The sequence below is a fragment of the Phaethon aethereus genome (genome assembly GCF_964289735.1).
Source record: "Phaethon aethereus genome assembly, chromosome: 7".
NCBI classification, from domain to species: domain Eukaryota; kingdom Metazoa; phylum Chordata; class Aves; order Phaethontiformes; family Phaethontidae; genus Phaethon; species Phaethon aethereus.
In genome coordinates this window covers 9,332,263-9,352,744 of record NC_138583.1, presented here as the reverse complement: position 1 = coordinate 9,352,744, position 20,482 = coordinate 9,332,263, and the positions used below count along the sequence as shown (strand labels likewise).

The following is a 20,482-nucleotide window of genomic DNA, read 5'->3' as shown; positions in this document are numbered from 1 at the left end:
ATGTCTTTTTGGTCTTTAGAGTGCATATGGGGTTTTGGTTTTTTTTCCTTGCATTCTTTCTTGGCCATGTATGCAGAGGTAGTAGAAGTAAGTGTAGATTATTTGACGCTTTCTGTTTTGATGTGGGGGAGGGAAAATCGACAAAGCAAGTAGCTTTCAGTGTAAGTCAACTCTTTTTTTCTTTTTCCTCCTTTTCCCCTGTCCTGTTAGTCACCAAATCCATGGAGTCCTTAAGGAAGCTAGAATCAAATCTCTAGGAATATTTGTTCAAAACCAATGTCTTTTTGGTCTTTAGAGTGCATATGGGGTTTTGGTTTTTTTTCCTTGCATTCTTTCTTGGCCATGTATGCAGAGGTAGTAGAAGTAAGTGTAGATTATTTGACGCTTTCTGTTTTTTCTCTGCATTATTGTTTTCATTCATCACAAGCGATGGATGGATTACACTTCATGAATTTTGGTTATAGGATGGTTTTATTTGCTAACGATCTTAATTTTAATATAGTATGCAGGAAAAAAGGTTATTGAAAAGTAAATATTCTAATAAGCAAGTATGCCTATTTAGTCTTCATGATTCTGTATATGAGAGTAAATGTGGGCTTGAAGGGAGAATGAAGAATATGAACAGCTTACCCGTCTGTGTTTACATGTGCATTCAGATGACTGAGGTCTTGATCCAAGAAACCGGCTAGCAAGCGGTCTGAAAAGAGGCCACAGATGCTGGGCTTCCAGGAGGCTTATAGATGCTGTATTTAAACAGCAGGGTAAAAGTATCTTATACTCAGTCTGCTTTTTTTCCCAGAATTAGTTATGTCTGTCAGAAGTTATAGCACATCTGGCCTCTTTATGGATAGCTTAATAGCTTGCGTATCAAGTTCTTTCTAACAGAAGGAGATATAGTGGAACCCACCCAAAAATGTCCAGATATTTAACAGTCTATTTATTGTCATTTACTGAGCATGCAGACATTCTTCCAGTTCTTCTTTGGCTGCTCTACCAGAGGGAGAATGCTCCCATATAAGCATTTTAAGTTTTGTATCATGGATATCTTTTTGTCTACATTGTCTTTAATTTTTTTCCCTTAACTTCTTAATAAAAGTTGATGCTCTTATTTTCAGCTTCAGTTCAAGAATCATTTTGTCACAGAATATGTAGACACCTCCCCCTTTCTGATACCTCCGGTTGACTTTGTGGCTTTACTCTGACGTGTCTGTGGTGAGCATCCTCAAAAACTAAAGGTTTTTGCTTTATATATGAATTTAAGAAAGTTTAAATGCCTGATTTTCATTCACTGAAAAATGGAAAACTTGGTCATATTTATGAAGCCACTTGAGACCCTAAAATACTGAGATTGATGATATGTTTTACAGGTTACTTCATGAAATTTATTGGGACAATAATAAAGTGAGAAGAATACGTAATAGTTATGTTATTGAAAAGTCAATTGGAAAATAGTATTCAAGATTGTTATGCAGATTTCTTGTTCGTTTAGGCTGTGTTACTTTTTTTGCCAGACCCTTTCATTTTAGCTGAGTTGTGTCTCTATGTAACTTCTTAGTTTCTAAGCTGAAAACTGGAAATGAGACTAGCATTGTAATTACAAGAAAAATGGAAAATTGTTTTGTTTGGATTTCAACAAACTCAGCTTAAGGTCAGATTTTTTTCTATAACAATGTCTGCTCTATCTTTTTGTTCCTAAAGGCATATTTTCAGCAGTTTGGCTTAACTCTGTGGCCTGGGGGGGTGGAATTCTTTATCTTGGCTTAATATAAGCAAGCTTTCAGAGTATGTATGGGTTAGTGTCTGATTTTGTGCACAGGAAAACATAATCTTTTTATCAGGTGTTTTCTGGTTCAGTGAAAAAGTTTTTGGTTGTGTTGTTTTTTGTGTTATGATAACCAGCTTGGGTGCTTCTGAGGAATAGCTCAGGTTTTCAATATGAATTGTCCATTTGTCAGATGAACTGTCCATTTCATTTAAAAATAATAAACAAAAACCAACCTGGCTAAGTAGCTAATGTGTTTCTATGGCAGTTTCAGAACAAAACAAATCTAATTAACATGAGAACAATCTCAACATAAGTGTTATAAATTCCTTCTCATTCAGTGGACTGGAAAGGTAAAGGATAATGGATTACTTGCCTTCAGGTATATTATTCTACATTTTCTTGAAATACTGCTAAGTTGATATGTTTTGCTAAAATTAAAATAATATCTAGTAATCTTTCCTGTTAAAGAGTGTTTTGATGCAAGGAATGATTTTGTTTCATCATAGGTTAACCTGAAAAGCAGAACGTGCTTTTATGTTCTCTTACAATTGTAGTCTTTCAGTGCAGATGGAGGAAGAAGTTTTGATACTAATCAACATAAAGGCAAAGTCACGACCATATATTACGTTGTGTTTTCTAAATTCTTGAAATTGTTATTGAAAATGAGTCACAAAGCGGATGTGTGAGATCAACACAAAGGTACAATAATTAATTTAAATAAGACGTGACTTAATGAGTGTATCTTGGGTTCAGTTCCTGTAAAATATGGCCTGTATTGTAACAATTTTTTCATAATAAAAATAACATTTTAAGTAAAAGTTCAAATTCATTTTTCCATGTGAACTTAGAAGAAATTACAGTTGGGCTTTTTTATGATTTGGTGACTAAGTAGACAAGTGGTGTACTTCATGGGTACCATAATAGTTAACACCTGTTTCAACTGTTTTATATTTGTATTGGATGGGACCTCAGCAATCCAATATATCTTGAAAAGCAAAAACCTGATATAAAATATTTCATGGTATGGAAGAAATTATAATAAACAGAGTACAGCTTAAAATATAAAATGCTTATTATGCACATTTACATAGCCTTTCGTCTGTATTTCTGAAACCGGTGTTACCATTTTGTGTAAAAATAATCCTAGTTTTTGTGAAGGTCAGTTAAGTGATTATTCAATACCATAAAATAAGTACTGTTTCTAAGAAAACAATACTTCCAAAGTAGCAGAGGTTGGCAAAAACGAATAAATTTGTCAGTCAGAAGTCAGTACACTGTATTAATTACCATTCGGTTTGTGGCTTCTCCCAGATCTGCTTTGGGGACAGGGACCATTGGCAGAAGGGTGGAGTCATCTCCTAAGGCGGGTAACGAGGCATGGTTTCCAGAGCTCCTCTGGAAATCCCATCCAAGCACTAATGCTTGCCTGTTTCTCGTCAGAGCCGCTGTTAAGCAGTTGTCATTGTACACATTGAGTTCAAGGAGCACTTTCATTGACCGGGTACCACTTTTGCTGTAAAACGCATTGTTGGAAGGTTAACTGCCCCTCTCTTACTCGGGTCCTATTTGTGGTGCCTGGTCCTGCTGGCAGAGGAGCCTGTGGTTCTGGAGAAGACTTAGAAAAAGATGATTTTGTCTGCTACTGCTTCTTGAAGCTGCGGTTGCCTGAACACTTTCAGCTGGTGTATGCCAGAGCTGCCAGCTAAGTGAACCCCAAAAATCTCCTTCCCTCCTCCCTGGCTAAGTAAGACTAGGGGGCTAGTCTAGTGAATGCTGCTTTTTCTACCAAGTATAAAGATAAATCTGGTCCCTGCTGTGGCTGCACAGAAGGCTGTGCCATAAAATGAAGGAGAGCAGCACAAGGTGGAAGTGAGCAGCAAAGGCTTTTTCTTTTCATGGCTGAAAGCATTCTTGTAAAACAAATTGTGCTGGTTTTGGCTGGGGTAGAGTCAATTTTCTTCCTAGTAGCCAGTATGGGGCTATGGTTTGGATTTGTGCTGGAAACAGTGTTGATAACACAGGGATGTTTTAGTTACTGCTGAGCAGCGCTTACACAGAGGCAAGGCCGTTTCTGCCTCTCAGCCCACCCCACCAGCGAGGGGGCTGGGGGTGCACGGGGAGCTGGGAGGGGGCACAGCCGGGACAGCTGACCCCGACTGACCACAGGGATATCCCATACCATATGGCGTCACGCTCAGCATATAAAGCTGGGGGAGGAGGAGGAAGGGGGAAGACGTTCAGAGTGATGGCGTTTGTCTTCCCAAGTCACCGTTACACGTGCGGGAGCCCTGCTTCCCTGGAGATGGCTGAACACCTGCCTGCCCGTGGGAAGTGGTGTATGGATTCCTTGCTTTGCTTTGCCTGCGTGTGCGGCTTTTGCTTTACCATTTAAACTGCCTTTATCTCAAGCCACAAGTTTTCTCCCTTTTACCCTTCTGATTCTCTCCCCCATCCCACCCGGGGGGAGTGAGCGAGCGGCTGCGTGGGGCTGAGTTGCGGCTGGGGTTAAACCACGACACAAGTCTTCCACAAGTAATTTTGTGGACTTGTCATTTGAAAACATTCTCACAGCAACTGAGGATAGTAGGGCTCTAGCGACCTGCATCTGTAGGAAGAAAGTTCTAAAAGTGCTTTCTTACCATTGTTTGAAGTGGAATTTAGGAAGCCATTAAATAACTGAGCTGCACTTGTTGACATTTGGGAGTAGTGATGGTAACTTAGTAAGCATGGGCATTAGTGTCACTTCTTAATGTTGTTTCTTACTGGTACAGTGTTTCAAAATCATTAATTCTGTCTGTAAAATCAGAAAATGCGAGACTTTGTCCATTAAAATCTGAAAGCTTATTTCAAATTTAACGATTGGATGGGCTACACTGTGCCATCCATACAGCACAGATATGGCACTGCCGGCCCCCTCCGCTTCCCACAAAAGGCTTGTTCTCTTGCAGGTTTGAGAACTTGGAAAATTACTGGTTTTTGAAGAAAGCTTGGTTTCATATTGAAACTTTAATTAATATTAGTAGGATTGCTAAGATAATCTTCCAGGGTGCATCTGTCAGATGTAAATTTTGAGAGCTTCTCAATATGATATTTCAAAGTTGAGGTTTATTTTGAGAGTTGGGGTTAATACGCTCAAGATTTTTTTTAGAAAGAAGTTGAATTTAGGATGCAATGATCTAGCAGGCTTTTTTCCTAAACACAAATTAACACTTGCTTTTATCTCAGTTTATCTGATTTGAGGTAAACCTCAATGACTTACTAAATTACAGCTTGTTGTAGTGAGCACTGTAAATGGCTTCCACTTTTAATGACTTGTGCATAAATTTCTGGAATGCTTCTCTTGCTTATTAATCTACAAAAGATGCTGGTTTTGTCTTGTTGTTTGAACAAAAACTGCTTAGTCTTTCAATTATGAAATAAATAGATATATTTGCCCTTGAGTTTGGCTACTCTTTCTGTTTTCAGAAGTGCTAGAACTGTCTTTGCCCGCTTTGGAGCGGAGGAAAAGCTTCAAGATAATTGTATGCGAATCGTAAATGTTTTGCACACGTTGGAAACTCTCTTAAATATAGATACTTAGTTTGGAGGTAAACATAAATTTAAAAGTATGTAGTTGTGGGTAGCATCCCAGAATTCATAAATTACTGATGAAATTTATTTTTTAATATAACTTCTCATATAAGAAAGTATATTTTGGGAAGCTAAGTAAAATAAAATAGTAAACTAAAATAATTGGTACAAAGAGTCATATCAAGAGTGGGGAGGGCAAAAGGAGAAGATAGCTGGAAAATAGCTAACCTAAAAGGAAACATAATATACTGCTTCATGTAGTTTATCTTCAAATTTTTAGGCATTTTTTCCTTTATAGTGAAAGATAACATCCTAAGTGTAATTCAGTACTTTAAGCTGCAATTCTGAGCATTTTTTTTTTCTTAATACAGTGCATAATGGAGATGGCAATGACCAGAGCACCTTAATGTACAAACACTATTTTATATAAAAAATGACCAGAGGCATACCTCTTCATGGATTAAATAGTGCTACATCATGGACACGAAGTGACAAAGTACTAATATACTGCAAGGTGTTTTTAATCACGTGAAGAACTGCTTTAAGGTATAGAGACCTTAAACTTCAGTGACTTTTCCAAAAAGCGCCAGTCTTCCCAGCCTTTCTGTAGATAGCATGAGACCTGACAAATGGGTTATCATAAAACTTTTCTTACGTGCTGAAAAGCTGTAACGAAAGACCATATCTTTATAGTACGGTGTAACAGCTAAACCCACTGATTATTAACTAAAGATGTTGCTTTGCTCCAAAGTTGCTGTTCTCTATATGTTGTTTTCCTGTGAACCCAGTTCAGGATGTTCTCATTCCCTCTTCTCGCTTACTTAGTCCGTGCTTGTTGAAGTTCATCTGTTGTGCCATACAGTTGTTGGTGGGGCCAAGCTGTAAATCAGGTCACCAGAATGATTCAGCTTAAAAATAAACCTACAATAAAAAGCTTGGAATTTGCTTTGTCAGCATTCAGTTTAAATGCCCTGCAGAGCATCACTGCTATTATCTAAGCCATCTCTTATTTGCATTCAGTTTAGAAATCATGTATTTGCAGCTGGAACAAAATCTGTCTATTCTCAAAACTTCAGCCTCACATCTGTCATGTTCTCATCTCCCATTTATCTCCTGTACCCTCTGATTAAAAGCATGTTGGTCACATGTTTCACTTGAAATAGTGTGGTGGTACTTATTTCCCAGAAATGCTTCGTAGCTATTCCTGAGTTAATGGAAAACTTGTAAAACAACATGCGTCTATGAAGTGGCTGCTGTCGAAAGAAAGTTGTGTTTTTCTGCTAGTATCTGTAGCTTGTTAAGTCTGAAAAACTGTAATCTTCCCCAATTGTTTTCTCTGCTTCCAGAAAACCTTGTTCTGGTGAACCTTGCACCAGTTCAGTCGTCTGTTAGAGGCACTTGTGGGTTTTGAGGGTGAGAAGGGCCTGGTTTTCTCCTCAGACTTGTAGAATTGCAGAGTCTGAAATTGCTCTGCAGCAAGGTGACTGCTTGACAGGCTTCATTCCACTGCCTCTGCTCTGACTATACCGGAGTTAAATAACATGAACTATATTAAATAAAACTTCGTAGTGTACACTTTCTCCATGGTGTATTTAAGTGGTGTTGTTGATACTCTGAGAAGCCTATTTCCCATTTAGTGGCATTGCTTCCTCTGGGGTAGCAAAAGTCATCTCACTCCTCTAGCCTGTGTCTGCTCGGTTGCATTTGTTTTTACATTGCGTTAGCTGAATTAAGCTGAACTTAAGGGTTTGGGATTGCTTGTGTAATCAGAAGAGCGTGGAGAACTAAGTACCTGAAACAGGGTTTTGAAGCCAGGGTGATGGGGTGAGCTAGAGGTTTGGTTTTGTACATGAGAAATACAAGAAAATCATGATGACAATGAGTTGCTTCAGCAATCCAGTACCATTCAGGAAACTTTTCTTTTTGCACTTGGATGTCCATTTGGAGACATCCATTTCTCCAGGGAAGAGGAAATTATCCTCCTCGTAATTAGCTTGACCTACTGCATTTTGAATAGGTTGCAACACAGATAAATTACAACATAAGCTATATGCAGTTGTATAATTTTAAGTGCAATCATTTACAGTAACTAAATATACAATTATGAGTTTAAGTACGTTGTGGGAGATAATCCAGGTTTTGCTCTTTGAAATCACTGAATTTTGTGATTGCTTCTTGTAGTCTTCCAAGCTGTGTTCTGCAGTGATGTTTTGTTATGCCACGTGGTGCTGTCTGCACTGTTGTTTTTTTTTTAAAAGTACTCTGAAGGCTCTGTACTTTGTTTACACCCTGCATGTATTTAGTTGTTGTTCATTCTTCCTTTTTGTCAGCTTTTCCTTTCCTGGGAATACAAATGTGCCAGCGTGGCCAGTACAGCCCTAGAGTACAGCGAGCGTTTCATTGTGCTGGCACGTGTTCCTCTGGCGATGCCAGTTTTCCCTGCTTGTCCTCTCTGAAGCTGAGGTCCTGGGCCCCCCCTCATGCTTTGCCCCTTGCACTGGGTCAGTTGGCACTGCAAGAGTGGTGTGGAGGAGAAGGGTGGTGGTCTCCATTGTCTCTCCTCCAAGTAGGAGGAGGTGAAGAGTGTGTGAAGGTGTTTTCTGATGGTGTTTCTCTTCATAAAGTCAAGATTTTCACCTTTTAAACTTTGATTTGCTAGGCGAGGAGCGTCAAGATCTCTTAATTTTTCCCTGCTTAACAAGTGCTGCTTTGCCCACAGTTGCCAAGCCCTACCAGTAGCCATGTTCGTTGCTACCTTTAGGTTCGAGCCCTCTTTCTTGAACGCCGTTCTCAACTGTCCACATATGCTCATGCCTCCGGCTTGTACAATGGCCCCATTTCTAGTGGAAGCATCTAGGGCTGCCGTTTGCTTTTCATCTGCTTTGAATATAGTAGCTCATACAGATTGGCCGGTGGAAAGTACATGCTGCAGAAGTTCTCTGGATAACGAGCAGCTGAGAAAGGAATATTTAACAACGCTAATAAGCGTTTAGATTTTTGTGGTACTTTCTCAGGCTCAGTAAACCGCATAGCAGTAGCTCTATATCTCACTTCAGTATAAAAAAAAAAAAAGCAGAATGGGGAGGAAATAGTTTTAACATGATTCTGGCTTACTATAATGCTTATTCTTGTTTTGGTTCTAATTTTTAATCTTATAGCAAATCTTGTACCCTCCTAGCTTTCTTTTGATCCTCCAATTGGTAGAATTACAAGGCAAAGTATGCAGTGTGAATAAGTCATTAGACTTACAAGACTATATTTACTTTAACTAAAGTATGTATCAGTGTATTGCAGTTCTAGTATGCAAATATGAACATCTGCTTGGACTCTGTCCTTAGCAAGTGACTTGCAAAAGCTTGTTCAAGGAATTAGTTGTTGACCGGTGTTTACTGCATGAGAAGAAAATTACCCAGAGTTATAATTTCACAGTAGCATATATGTATTGATAATTTCTATATGTAAATCTGTAAACTTTCTCCTATGTATTTAGTAAACAGTTCCCACTTCTATTTTACAGCTGCTGCAGAGGGCAAAGGGAAAAGTGGGGAAGACTTTTTTCAGAAGGTAAGAAAGATATTTTAGTTCTATAACATCAGTCGACTAGTAGAAAGATTATGGCAATTGCTCATTCACGAGGTCAACTAATTAAACTTAATGTGCAGTTTTCACTGTATTGATCAAATCTTTTAAAAATGTTTTTGTCATTTAATGTTTCTACTAACCATCAGCTGTGCATGGAATATGATGAGAAATATGTTCTTTGTACACTATGGTCATTCATGCACGCAACTTAATTATTCTTTAACTGAAAATGTCAAAATACGCATTATGAAAGTTTATTTTGCTTAATAGCAAGGGATTCATCCAAAAGCTGTTGTGAGGTGATCTTAAGGTTTTTATGTCTATGGATAAATGCTACATCCTGTTATTGAAAAACTGGCATGAAACTTACTGTGATATTGTTGAAAGCATAAATATTTGATTGAGAAATGCAAAGGCCTTTTAAGACAGAAATGCACAATCCACAGAGTGATTCAATAAAGTTTGTGGTTAGACAGAGGCACGGAAGGACTGGAAAAAACAGTCCTGCAGCAACTAAACTACAAAGAGAAACATGGTCAAGAGTAATGACTCTGAAATTACTTTTGCAAAGCAACATTTTTTTCCCCAATAATAGTGTGTAAAATACTCTTTACGAGTTATGATAATGAAGATCTGCTTATAGTATGCCAATGAACATGATGAACTGTTTCGTCTTTCTGTGCTATAGAGAAGACAGTGTAAATGTTCCTGCTGTATACTGAAATGCCTTCAAACTCCTTTTTGAGTGCCTATCCATGATACAAGTACTTTGCTGTATTTTCCATGTTTTCTTCATACTTGAAGTGGCATTTCTGAAAGGTCTCGTTCTAGATGTGAAAGAATACTGTATTCTGCATGTGGTTGTCAGATGCTTTGATGAAGGCTGGTGGGGGGAGAGTGTGTACACTGCCAAAGTGTTTGTTTTAGAAAGTATTTTATGTGAGTCTTCAGATCATGTTGCTCTTGACTGACAGTGAGAGTTACTTTTCTGAACATGGTGCTTGTGCTTAACCGTCTAATATTAGTGTGTGCAGAGGAGAATGTGGCAATAAGTTTTCCTTAGGGTTTTATCAAAATGCATGGGCTTTTTTACTTCCTGCAACAAAGCTAAGCCATAGTAGTGTATACTTCATTGTACACATCATTCATTTTACAACACAGTGTTTTCTCACTTGTATAAATCTGCTAATAATTCTTGAAGCTGTAGACAAAATATTTCCTCGGTGTGGTGAGTGGCTTATATATTTGACATGTGTATTTGGATGCTTGTTTATTTACTGTAGATATGATGTACCTTACAATTATGTAGTTATTAGTGTAATAGCAAAAAATACTGTTTCGAATTTAATAGGAAAGCGAAATCTGCTAGAACTTCAAGTATGTAAATAAGAGTACTTAACCATATTGATAATAGATGTAGTGGGTATTTTGGCATTAATACATTGTTATATACGTGCATAATTATTATCTAGGCACTGTGTGGATGCTGCGATAGGTTAAGGCTGCTTCATTTTGACTGGCATTCTTCTTACAGTCTCATCAACTCTAGTTCAGATTACTGAAGTTTCCAAGTACCTACACACAATACTACAGCTAATAAAACCAGATGGAAACTATCTTTGCAAATTTTCTTCAGTTAAAAAAAAAAAAATCTTTGGACAGTTGCTCATAGCTTACTCACCGTCTCTGTCTGTGCAATTTCCTTTAATCAGGGTTAAGCTTTTTCCTTTCTCATGTGAAATGAATAAGGCAGTTTCTGGAGGTAAAATGAAGACTCTTTTCATGTGTTTCAGGTTGTGTAGTGAGGAAGAAAGTGATTTGTAGCATTAGAAACACATTGCAAACTAATGCGGCAAGATACTTTCAGAAACTTAATATGAATTTGAAGCTATAGTAAATGCATTTTTTTAAAATAGTTTTGAAAATGAGACTTTCTTCAAGGCGTTATTGGCAGGCTTTTGAGTGGAATGGGGAGGGGAAGCGCATCATTTGAGGCCCATTGAGAACTGAGAGGGTAATTTGCATAAATAATGCCTTGTATAGTGTTTTCTGACAAACTCAACCCTCAACGTGGTGAAGTTATTGTTGGGTGGAAGGGATGTGTGAGGTGAAAAAAGTTTTCGTATGACTGCTGAAATGACAGAAGTAACGAGGCAAAGATTCAAGAAGGTGCTTCTGTATGTCAAGACATGCAGACCAAGCAGGAGAGAGGAGGCTGGTACTGGAGGGAGTGAGACAGTGCTGACTTCTTGCCGATGGCTCTGTAAGTGGCTGCTGGGTCTTGCTTGGTGGCTGGTCAATGGGGGGACAGCACTCTGTTCTTTATTAGCTTGCCCTCAGGAGGAACAGAAGTTGCTCATATGCTCTGAACTGGGCTCGAAGTCAGGGACTCAGCTTGGATTGTTAAGCTATGCACAGTATGCTCTAATGAATCTGTCATGCTTTTAAAGAAAGTTAATACCAGAATACAAGGTTGTGGTGCTAAGTAGTCTTTTACTGGTCTTCAAACATGTGAGCAAGCAGTATTACTTTCCTGGATTTTCACAGTCAAGCAGATGCTCAGTGGATGTGAACTGGTCTTACCAACTTTTAACTTACAAAGTTTAATACCGATTTAAATGTCAAAATGCATTATTTCACTGAGCAGAAAGGAGCACATGTTCTGCAGTCGCTGGTGGACTTACAGAATAAGCCCCAGTTCTTAGCTGCAAGGGGCAAATTAAGCTACTATTTCTGCCCTGGCATGGAAGGGAAGATCAAGTGAAGTGCCCCTTCCTCTGCTCCTGAATTTAAGTGAAAAGTAGATAAATGGTTTTTGGTAGTGTCACTTTAAAAAATCTGAAGACTTTAGCATACTTTCTTCTAATATTTCTAGGTTTTAGTACTGCTTCAAAGTGGGGAAAACCTAACATAGGCTAATGTGGATTTTTCAAAACCCCTGGGAGCTGCTAATAATTTAGCAAGAAATAAGTAAATAATGTGATAGCTTTTTCTCTAGAGCTCTCCGATCTGCAGTTCAGTGACAGGTAATCTTAAACATGGATTGGTTTGCTGTTGTGTTACATGCTATTTATGTAAAAGATCCTTGTGGACCTTTCTCTATATATTATTGTCCTAATTTATTCCATGAGAGTAATACATAATGTGAAGTTATTACTTGTTCTTGATCCAAAGCCTATTTTCAGTTGATGGTAGAATTTTTCCATTGAGTTCCATAACATCTGGTTCATGCCTCATAGGCAAGCAAGGTCCTTCCCAGACAAAGCCAGGACATTGTTCCAAGTAACATATAATTTATGTAGCACTATAGATATGCATGGCACTCTTATATAGAATGTAAGAAGGTGGTGGATCTCTGCCCTGAAGAGTTCATAATCAAAAACAGATGAGGGTTGGCTGTTCGGACAGAGGGGAATTTAATGCATCAGTTCTGTTTGCTTTTAGTTCTTGTCTCATCGTCTTTTTTTTTCCTTACGCTTGGAAATGTTAGTGCGGATGACAACCTTGAATTCTGAAATTTCTCGGGGCAAGAGTGTGCACCCAGCCTTGTGATGGGACTGTCGACACTACAGTGAGCAATAGGTGAAGGTTGTGGGAGTAGAAGTAGAAGTTGGATGGAGTTCTGCACATGCAGAAGGCAGCAACTGGAGACGATGCACGCATGGTGCTCTGCACAAGTGCTTGACTCTAGGTTAGATGAAAGCTGCTCATTTCAGCATGGTTCAGTGTGTACGTATTAGTCATGGGCTTTCGGAGTATTCCTGAAGGGGCTCCTCATCTCTTCTTTTCCCAACTTTCAAGAGTTCGTTTGCAGAATTTAGTTTTGTGGAAAACACAATATACTGCCAGCCAGCTGTAACTTGCGGGTTTTGTTGTTTCTGAATGTTTGAGATAATTTGGTGTTTGTGGGTTTGTTTTTTTTTGTTGTTGTTTGGCCTTTCTTTTAATCAAAAAGAAATGGTGTTTGTAGGAATATATTCATGTGCAGATATTTACGGTTTCTTAAGATATCACTGGATTTAGGCAAAATGTGTGTTTAAATGCTTATGCTTCTTCTGACTGCAGACTCTGTTATCCCCTGAAGGGGCAGTAACCATGCCTGGAAGTGTGAAGATGCAGATGGGCAAATGTATGTGTGTACCAAAATCTCTTCTGTTAATTAGTAGGAGTTTAAGAGTGTAAAGGAAGACTATAGTTTTCTTTCTCATTTTCCTTCCTGTCCTTACGTGTGACATGTTTCATCTGTAGCTTCCTATTTTATTATTTAGTCCTTATTTTATTATTTATTTATTTATTTGTATTTATTTATGTATTTGTCCCTATTTTACTAAATGAGTAGCACCTTAAAAGATACTGAGGCCATTTTGGAAGTAATACTTGGTGAAACCATCTTTTAAAATGAGGTGCTCTTCCAGTACAGATATTGGAAACAGTAGCAGTAAATATTTAAAAAAAAAAAAAAAAAGCAACTATTTGAAGATGTGAAAAATAGGTATACGTAACTGCTTCTTTAATCACCTTTCTGTTAAATTCCTCTTCTGTATGCAGTAGTTACGAATGTACATTACCTTTTATTTGTTTAGGAGGCTCTGGCAGCAAAGGCAGTAAGGAAGCTGCCTCAAGCCCTCTGTTTACCTAAGAGAGTAAAAGAGCTTGCTTTGCAACATCCTGTATTTTCACTTGTATCTCTGAAAAATGTTTGTTAGGTTGATCTGGGGCAAACCTTGTAAATCTTGCAAAATTCTTACGTGTGAATGTGTTGATACAATATTTATGTATACATGAATGCTTTGGTAAGTATAGATAGTAAGTACTGATACAAATAAATTTAACTAAAAAAGTTGCATTTTTCTGTCTGCAGTAGGTCAGGCTGAAAGTTGGTCAGTCTTCCTTTTTAATCTCTGACCATGAAACGTGTAGGTAGCGCTTCAAACGTGAATGGCTTAGGGCATTTTCAGGCATAAAAAATATTAATCATTGACCTGAGACTAAGTTGTCTCAGGCTGATGATTATCCATGTTTGGCAGTAACTTCTGGAGGGCTTTCTACGTGTCTTCATCCATGACTTCTCCTGAACTGCCTATTTGTAATTATAGTTTCCCTAAGGCTATATACTCCCATTTCTGATGGCAACCACTCAGCTATCTGTTTCTTCCAGTGCTATTCATCTTGCTAGTGAGACACAGTGAGTTCATGGTTATTTATACATTATCATGGGTTTTGTCTCTCACTTCAACCACAGGAGCACTTTTGAACTGCAGAAACTGGTTCCACACCTTCCACTTTTTCTGGGTAGAAATCAGTATCCGCGTTAGCATTAAAGTAACCTCTTGATGTAGAGTTTGGCTCATAGCATGTGACAAGGATATATTAAGGCCATACGTTTCCAGAATTTGCTTGAAACGCCTGGCTGTGCTAGGCTGCGATGGGAACGCTAGCATGCACTTCTAATTTACGTTGAGCTTCCTCTCATTTAGCTTCCCGGGAAGAGGAAGCGACAGCTTGGAGAGGGTGGTATGGATTAGAGAGTTGAAAGGATGTTAGTGGCAGTCAACATTTGCAGGAAATCTTGAGATGGAGAGGTTTGTCTCCCTTCTGGCAGAACCACACCCAGTGGAAAGAAGGAGACTGTTTAGGTTGGATCAGTTTCTCTAAAAAGGTAAATCAAGAATGCTTGCTTAACTTTTTGCTTAGTTCAGGCTGAGCTAAGTGGTGGGAAGGCTTCATTCTTGTGGAAAACTGCATTCATCACGTCTCTAGTATAGCAATCATTCTGTAAGGGAATGGAGTACTTATAAGGCGCTTTTTTTTTTTTTTCCTTCGTCTTTAGTTTCTTCTGTGTTGCTTCTGATATGAGGATGATCCTTGAGAGTTTACCTGTAATATGAAAATGCTCTCTGGTCCTAATCCTTGACATGCCCACTGCAGGTAGAAGTCTTAAAACAGTAACTGTCCTTGCTGAGCTGCTTGTGAATAATTCCCTTGGCCAGAAACAGTGGGGATTTGGATCCTGTACTATTATACTGAGTGACTCTCTACATCACTGCTTGCAGCTCGGTCTGAGTTCCAAGTGAATCAGAGTTTTAGTCGATCATGAAGTTCCATTTTATGCCACTTTATTGCTATAATTAAATTTTGTGCAAGATCTCTTGCATTGTAAAGCAACAGAGAAGGAGCAATTTGTCACCACAGTCTCGATTGAGCTGCTTAACCCTCTTCACTATGAAAGTTAAATCCTTTTTTAAAATAGAGGAGGGGTTTCAGTCCTCAGAAATGCTTGTACTCTTTCCTTTCCCTCTGTAAAAAAAAAAAAAAAAAGGAGATGGGTATGAGAATGATAGAAGTTAATAATATATGCTGGGTTCCTGGTTTGTAGGGAGGAGACTTGCTGCTTCTGCTTTTGGAGAGAAGAGTTGGCTGCAGATTGGTGTTTCTAATGATGTGCTCTGAGGGCTTCATTCCTTAGATAAATTTTCCCTTTTTTCTTTTACTTGTGTAGAATTCATTAATGCTGTACACAGATAAATTTATAGCTTTTTTGCATGCTTAGATAATCCTTTTGACTATACTTTTGTTCATTTATTTAAAATAAAAGTATTACCTGTAACAGTTGATTAATATTTCCACTGAGGGTGAACAAGTCAAGTGAAGGAAGGACTTTAATGTTTCTCCATAGGTAAGGGCATTTGATCAATAGAGTTTTCTTCTCACTTAAGTTTATTTGCTGTATTTGTAAATTAAGTACAAAGTTCTGTAAATTTTTTGGTGCAACAAATTACTGTTGCAGAAGGTTCACTTAGAGCAGTTGTTGGACACAGCAATAATACTGTAATGCTTGCTTAAACAAGACCTGTGTTTTAAGAATGATCTTTCCCAGTTCATTTCAGGTAAAGCAAAGGTTAATAAAAGATGCGCTCTGTGTGTGTATGTATGCATGTGTTCTCTTCCCTTCTAAGCTAAAAATGCCCTAACGGAAAAGGAAACAATATAAATTCCAAAGCTATGTCCACACAGGTAGGTTTCCCCAATTCTCTATTTACGGATTTAGAGCTTTTATTTATAGCCAGTTTGAGTTGTAAAGCTGATGTCGTTTACACTGTCTTTACATATAATCAGTTAGGTTTTTTGAAGTATTATCAGCTGGTGCCCATTGATCAAAACTATGAATAAATGAATACATTGCCCATGATGTTAATCTTGCCCTCTAATTTTAACTTCAGTACCTCTTCATCCTGCATATTCTTGCCTTAATTCTCGACAAAGTCATTAGGAATAGCTGTGAATATCTAGTGAAGATGGTAAATTTGTTTAGAGTTAATCTGGGCTAGGATATATTTGACAACAAATAGCCTGCTTGCTTCTTTGTGGAAGTCTCAAAGGCTGCACATGCAGACCACAAAATTATTGATCATGAGAAGTTAGAGGAAAGCGTGTTAGTATTTTGCTTAGTTTGACATGAAGCTGTGTAGAAGTATGCGAATGGGAAACTGGTATGTTTTCCTGCTGTTGCCTTTTTATACCTGAATCTAGATTAGTTGGAAAATTCAGTGACACTTTAATTTTTTTGATAAAGTTATATTGTCATTTAATGAAGTTAAAATAAAAATCAGTTTAACAAAGATGGACAAATTAGTATGTGAAACTTAAATTCCTGCAGTATTGAAACAAATGACTTGCAGTAGAAGCATGGAAGAAACATTTAGGGCGGTATTGATCCTTATCCATACAGGTTATGCCATATGATAGTCTCTCAAGCAATTTAAATATTACCCTTTTCAAAGACAAGTAAAGTTAGGGGAGAAGGACTAGCCAAGTAGTCATGTACAGATACTTTTCTAAAAATGTGTTTGGGGTTTCTGACAGTAGGGATATGAAATAGGAAAACGGAGTACTCCTACCCTAAAGAGACACATGCACTCATGCCCTTGCACTTGGGAAGGCACTTTTTTCATACTGCTCCTTCCCGGACAGGAACTTACCCAACTGGGGCTCGATCCGTGTCCTCGCTGTGCATCCTTCTGTTGTGTGTTTTTAAGTAGCTTGCATTTATATGTAAACTATTAGTATCGGCAATCTAAATTAAGAACTAACTTCTTGAAGTGTTTTCCACGTTTTATGGTCTTAATTCTCACTCTGCCGCCACTCTGCGCTAGAGCTGCTTTTTCTGCTGCGCAGGAGCAGGAACCGCAGACTCGAAAGGGTGTTTCGGTCGGGAGTGCGTGGGTGCCTCGGGGCCACCTGCCCTGCTCAGAAGTAGCCCCTCGCCCTTACCTGCAGAAAGGTGGCAACAACACTGTGGGGTCAGACACGCTGTATCGCCGCCTTTTTAGAGGAGTAGTTGCACTACAAACAGTGAATTCTAGTTTTTGGAATTTCGTATGTAGACCACCGGGGGGGGGACACCTGACAGCAGGGCTTGGGACAGGGATCTATTGCTATACCCCGGGTGTAGGCCAGGCTTGCAAAAGAGCTACATACTTGCACCGAGCTTTGGGCTAAGTTTTGTCATCTCCTCTTTTCTAACTTTTTACATGCCCTATATTTCTTCAGCAAATCCTGTCGTCCCTGAGGGTGTACCATTGATGCGCTCTGGCTGCGGCATCTCAAGTGCTTACTCTGGCCTCCGCAGTCTGAGGCTGAACTCACGCTGTCGGTTCCCGAGTAACTTTTACACGATTCCTTTTTGTGTCTTGTTCTTCCTTCACAACCTCATTCTTCCCCTGCTTCCTCCTCCCCTCAACCCAAAAAACCAGCAAACCATTAAATGTACCGCTCCTTCTGGTTCCAGCTACACCCATTGCTCTGTTCTTGCTGCCAAAATTAATGCTCAGGGTTTAGTCATCCTCTCAGATGCTGCTGCTTCACCACTTTGCCATTAGAAGAAGAAGAAATGAGTATCAGCCCGTTTAGAATGTTACTTGTCCACAGTGACTCTTCAGGTCAGGTCTTCTCCTGCTTATACAGAAATATTTTTTTTTTTCTTTTCATGCAAATGATATTCCATGGTTTGAATAAACTGTAAGAGTAAACTTGTTTATACTGCTCTAAATGCATACATACTGAGGGAGCCACACTAATACAACTTCTCTGAAAGCAGAGGGTGCAAGATGAACATTTTGTGTCTGTAAAACAAAATATTCGGAGTCTGGCAGAATTTGTGTGTGTTTGTTTTAACTAAGCATCCTGAGATCTGACTTTAAAATTGTCACACGTCACCGTTTGGTTAATACTGAATTAGATTGTACATGTTATGGTTTCATTTTCTAAAATGAAATGCTCATTTGAATGTTAAAAAATTTTTAACGAGTGAAATCTGGAATACTGAATTTTGGCACTTTTTTTTTTGAGTTAGTAAATGGGATAACTAATCCCTTTGCCCCGGTACTCTTGCCCTGACAATTACAAGCAGATTTTGCATCAAAACTGTGACTGTGTTTATGCTGAATGTTTTTCCTAAGGCAACACACAGACAAAATAGAAAGTTTTTGTTGTCAAAATTAAAATTCCTGATGAACTGGAACTTCAAACTTTTATATATTCTGTGCAGGGCACCAGCTTTCATTATGGTTCTTAAAGCTGTATTGAGAAGGCGAGCTTATGCTTTTCATGTTCAGTTTGATTTAGAAATACTTGCTGAGTTGCCTGTTCACTTTTTGTGGCTTTTTTTTGAGTTGAAGCAGTCGGAGCACTTGATTTATGGAAACTGAACACTTCAGCAGAAAGTGTTGGTATCAAACACAGCTTCTGTGCACTGATAAATGGTGGTGGGTAAGGACCTGTATCTGTCTTAAAATGAGTATTTGTGTCTACTAACACGCCATTTTACAGTTGTTGACAAGAAGACGACAGTACTAGATGTCAGTTTTATATGAACCAATTTCACTGCTTATTTAAGATTGTTCTAGGTGTAAAGGAAAATTAACAGGTACAAAATGAGGGCCATGTTTTTCTTGTGGTAGGATGTGATCAGACCACTCTGATATCTCTCATGGTGTTTTCAGTTAACTCCTGAATTAATTTTGTATCCTGAAGAATATTTTTGGTAATAGTTGGAAAAACAAATGCTTAAAAATCTGCGTGAGATGATGGATGACAGTAAAGTTCTACCATGTTTTGGTCTCTTTTTTTTTTTTATAAGAAACCTAGCTTTGGAGTGGTTTTGATGTTTAAAAAAATTTGACTTGTCACAGGCTTGTTTTTAAAGCTCACTTTATCATTCAAAACCATACTTAGAAAGCTTTTGCAGTTATTTCATCTTAAGGTTATTCAGCTGGCATTGTGATTTAACCTCACTGCTTAAGTATTTTCCATTTTATCCTTTAAAAAGTGTGTTCCCTGTGAATAACTAGGCAATTAAAATGTACCTATAGAAGAGGAAGAAGATACGTGGTAGAGTTCAGGAATCGGTTGTGATGGGAGAACTTGAGTTGAGTGTTGATGGCACAAATCTTTCTTTCTACTTGCAGAGCTCAGTAGTATATCAACACAATGCTCGGCTTGCTTTCTGCACCCACAACAGCAACTGCTTGATTGTTTTGCATCTGCAGAAAGAGCATTAGTTTTTATGACAGTAAAACTATTTTCCCATTAATACTCCATGTTTATGGAGAGGCATATCTGTTGAGTTTTGAAAGGCCGTTACCATAGTACTACTTTTTCTTTTAGTAGTGATATTTCTGGTTTTCATTTCTATCTCTGCTGTCTTGCACAGCAACTTTCATCTTTGCCTTCTGTAAAATTGGTGGAACAAATTTTCTTGAGGACCAGGGAAAAATGGTTCTCAGAAAATAGTCCCGTTAAAAAATGGGGATGAATACAGTGATGTAGCAAAACAATTGGTCACCTTTCCTTCTGCAGGTGCGTATGAAATGTTTCTTGGGTACGAGTTATCCTCCATAAACTTATCAATCTATGGTAATGCATAAAGAATTGCTGCGTTTTCTTTTAACCTGGTGGAGATTCAACTTCAAAACAAGATTACCAAACATCTACTTATGGAATTTCTATTATCATGACCTTGATGTAAATAATACTTTTTCTAATCCTCTCTGTCCTTCCCTGCCCTGGTCCTACCCTCACACATGGGATTTTCTCCTTTGCAGCAATTTTTAACTGTACACAGTTACACTGAGAAGCACTTGTTTCTTAGTAATACATGTTAGGGGTTGCTTCTGGCTCCAAGTGCTTTATAGTTCTTATGTCCGTGGAGAAAGGGATATTTATTGATGCTTTCTTAAAATGGAGATTAGGAGCCATCTTGAACTTGCAGATGCAATTGGCTCTGAAGTTCCAGATGGTTATGCTGCCAATAATAATTCTGTAGAGGTGCCCTCATACTTGTTGCTCAGAGGTGTGCTCGCAGAATAAAAATGAACAGTCTATTCTGCATTTCCAGTCCCTCCCCAATATCTGCTTGATGGGGAACTCAATCCTTGCAGTTTTTAGGGGGGAGGACTACTGATGCATCTCAGCCTTTGTCCCATACTTCAAAGTGGTTTTGTTCTTTTCCTAATTCACGGTAGTTTCCCCCTCTTTCCCCATTTGTTTTTTCCCTTTACGTGTTAC

The 20,482-nt window shown here is 38.4% G+C and overlaps 1 protein-coding gene across 1 annotated transcript in view; it reads left to right on the top strand.

Moving 5' to 3' along the window:
- Positions 1 to 20,482, top strand: part of BICC1 (BicC family RNA binding protein 1) — a gene marked incomplete at its 3' end in the record, with an annotated part of 112,783 nt that overhangs the window by 29,926 nt on the left and 62,375 nt on the right. Inside the window, exon 2 of the mRNA XM_082002208.1 lies at positions 8,853 to 8,899. Coding sequence (XP_081858334.1) covers positions 8,853 to 8,899 — 47 coding nt within the window. The remainder of the gene's footprint in view (positions 1 to 8,852; positions 8,900 to 20,482) is intronic.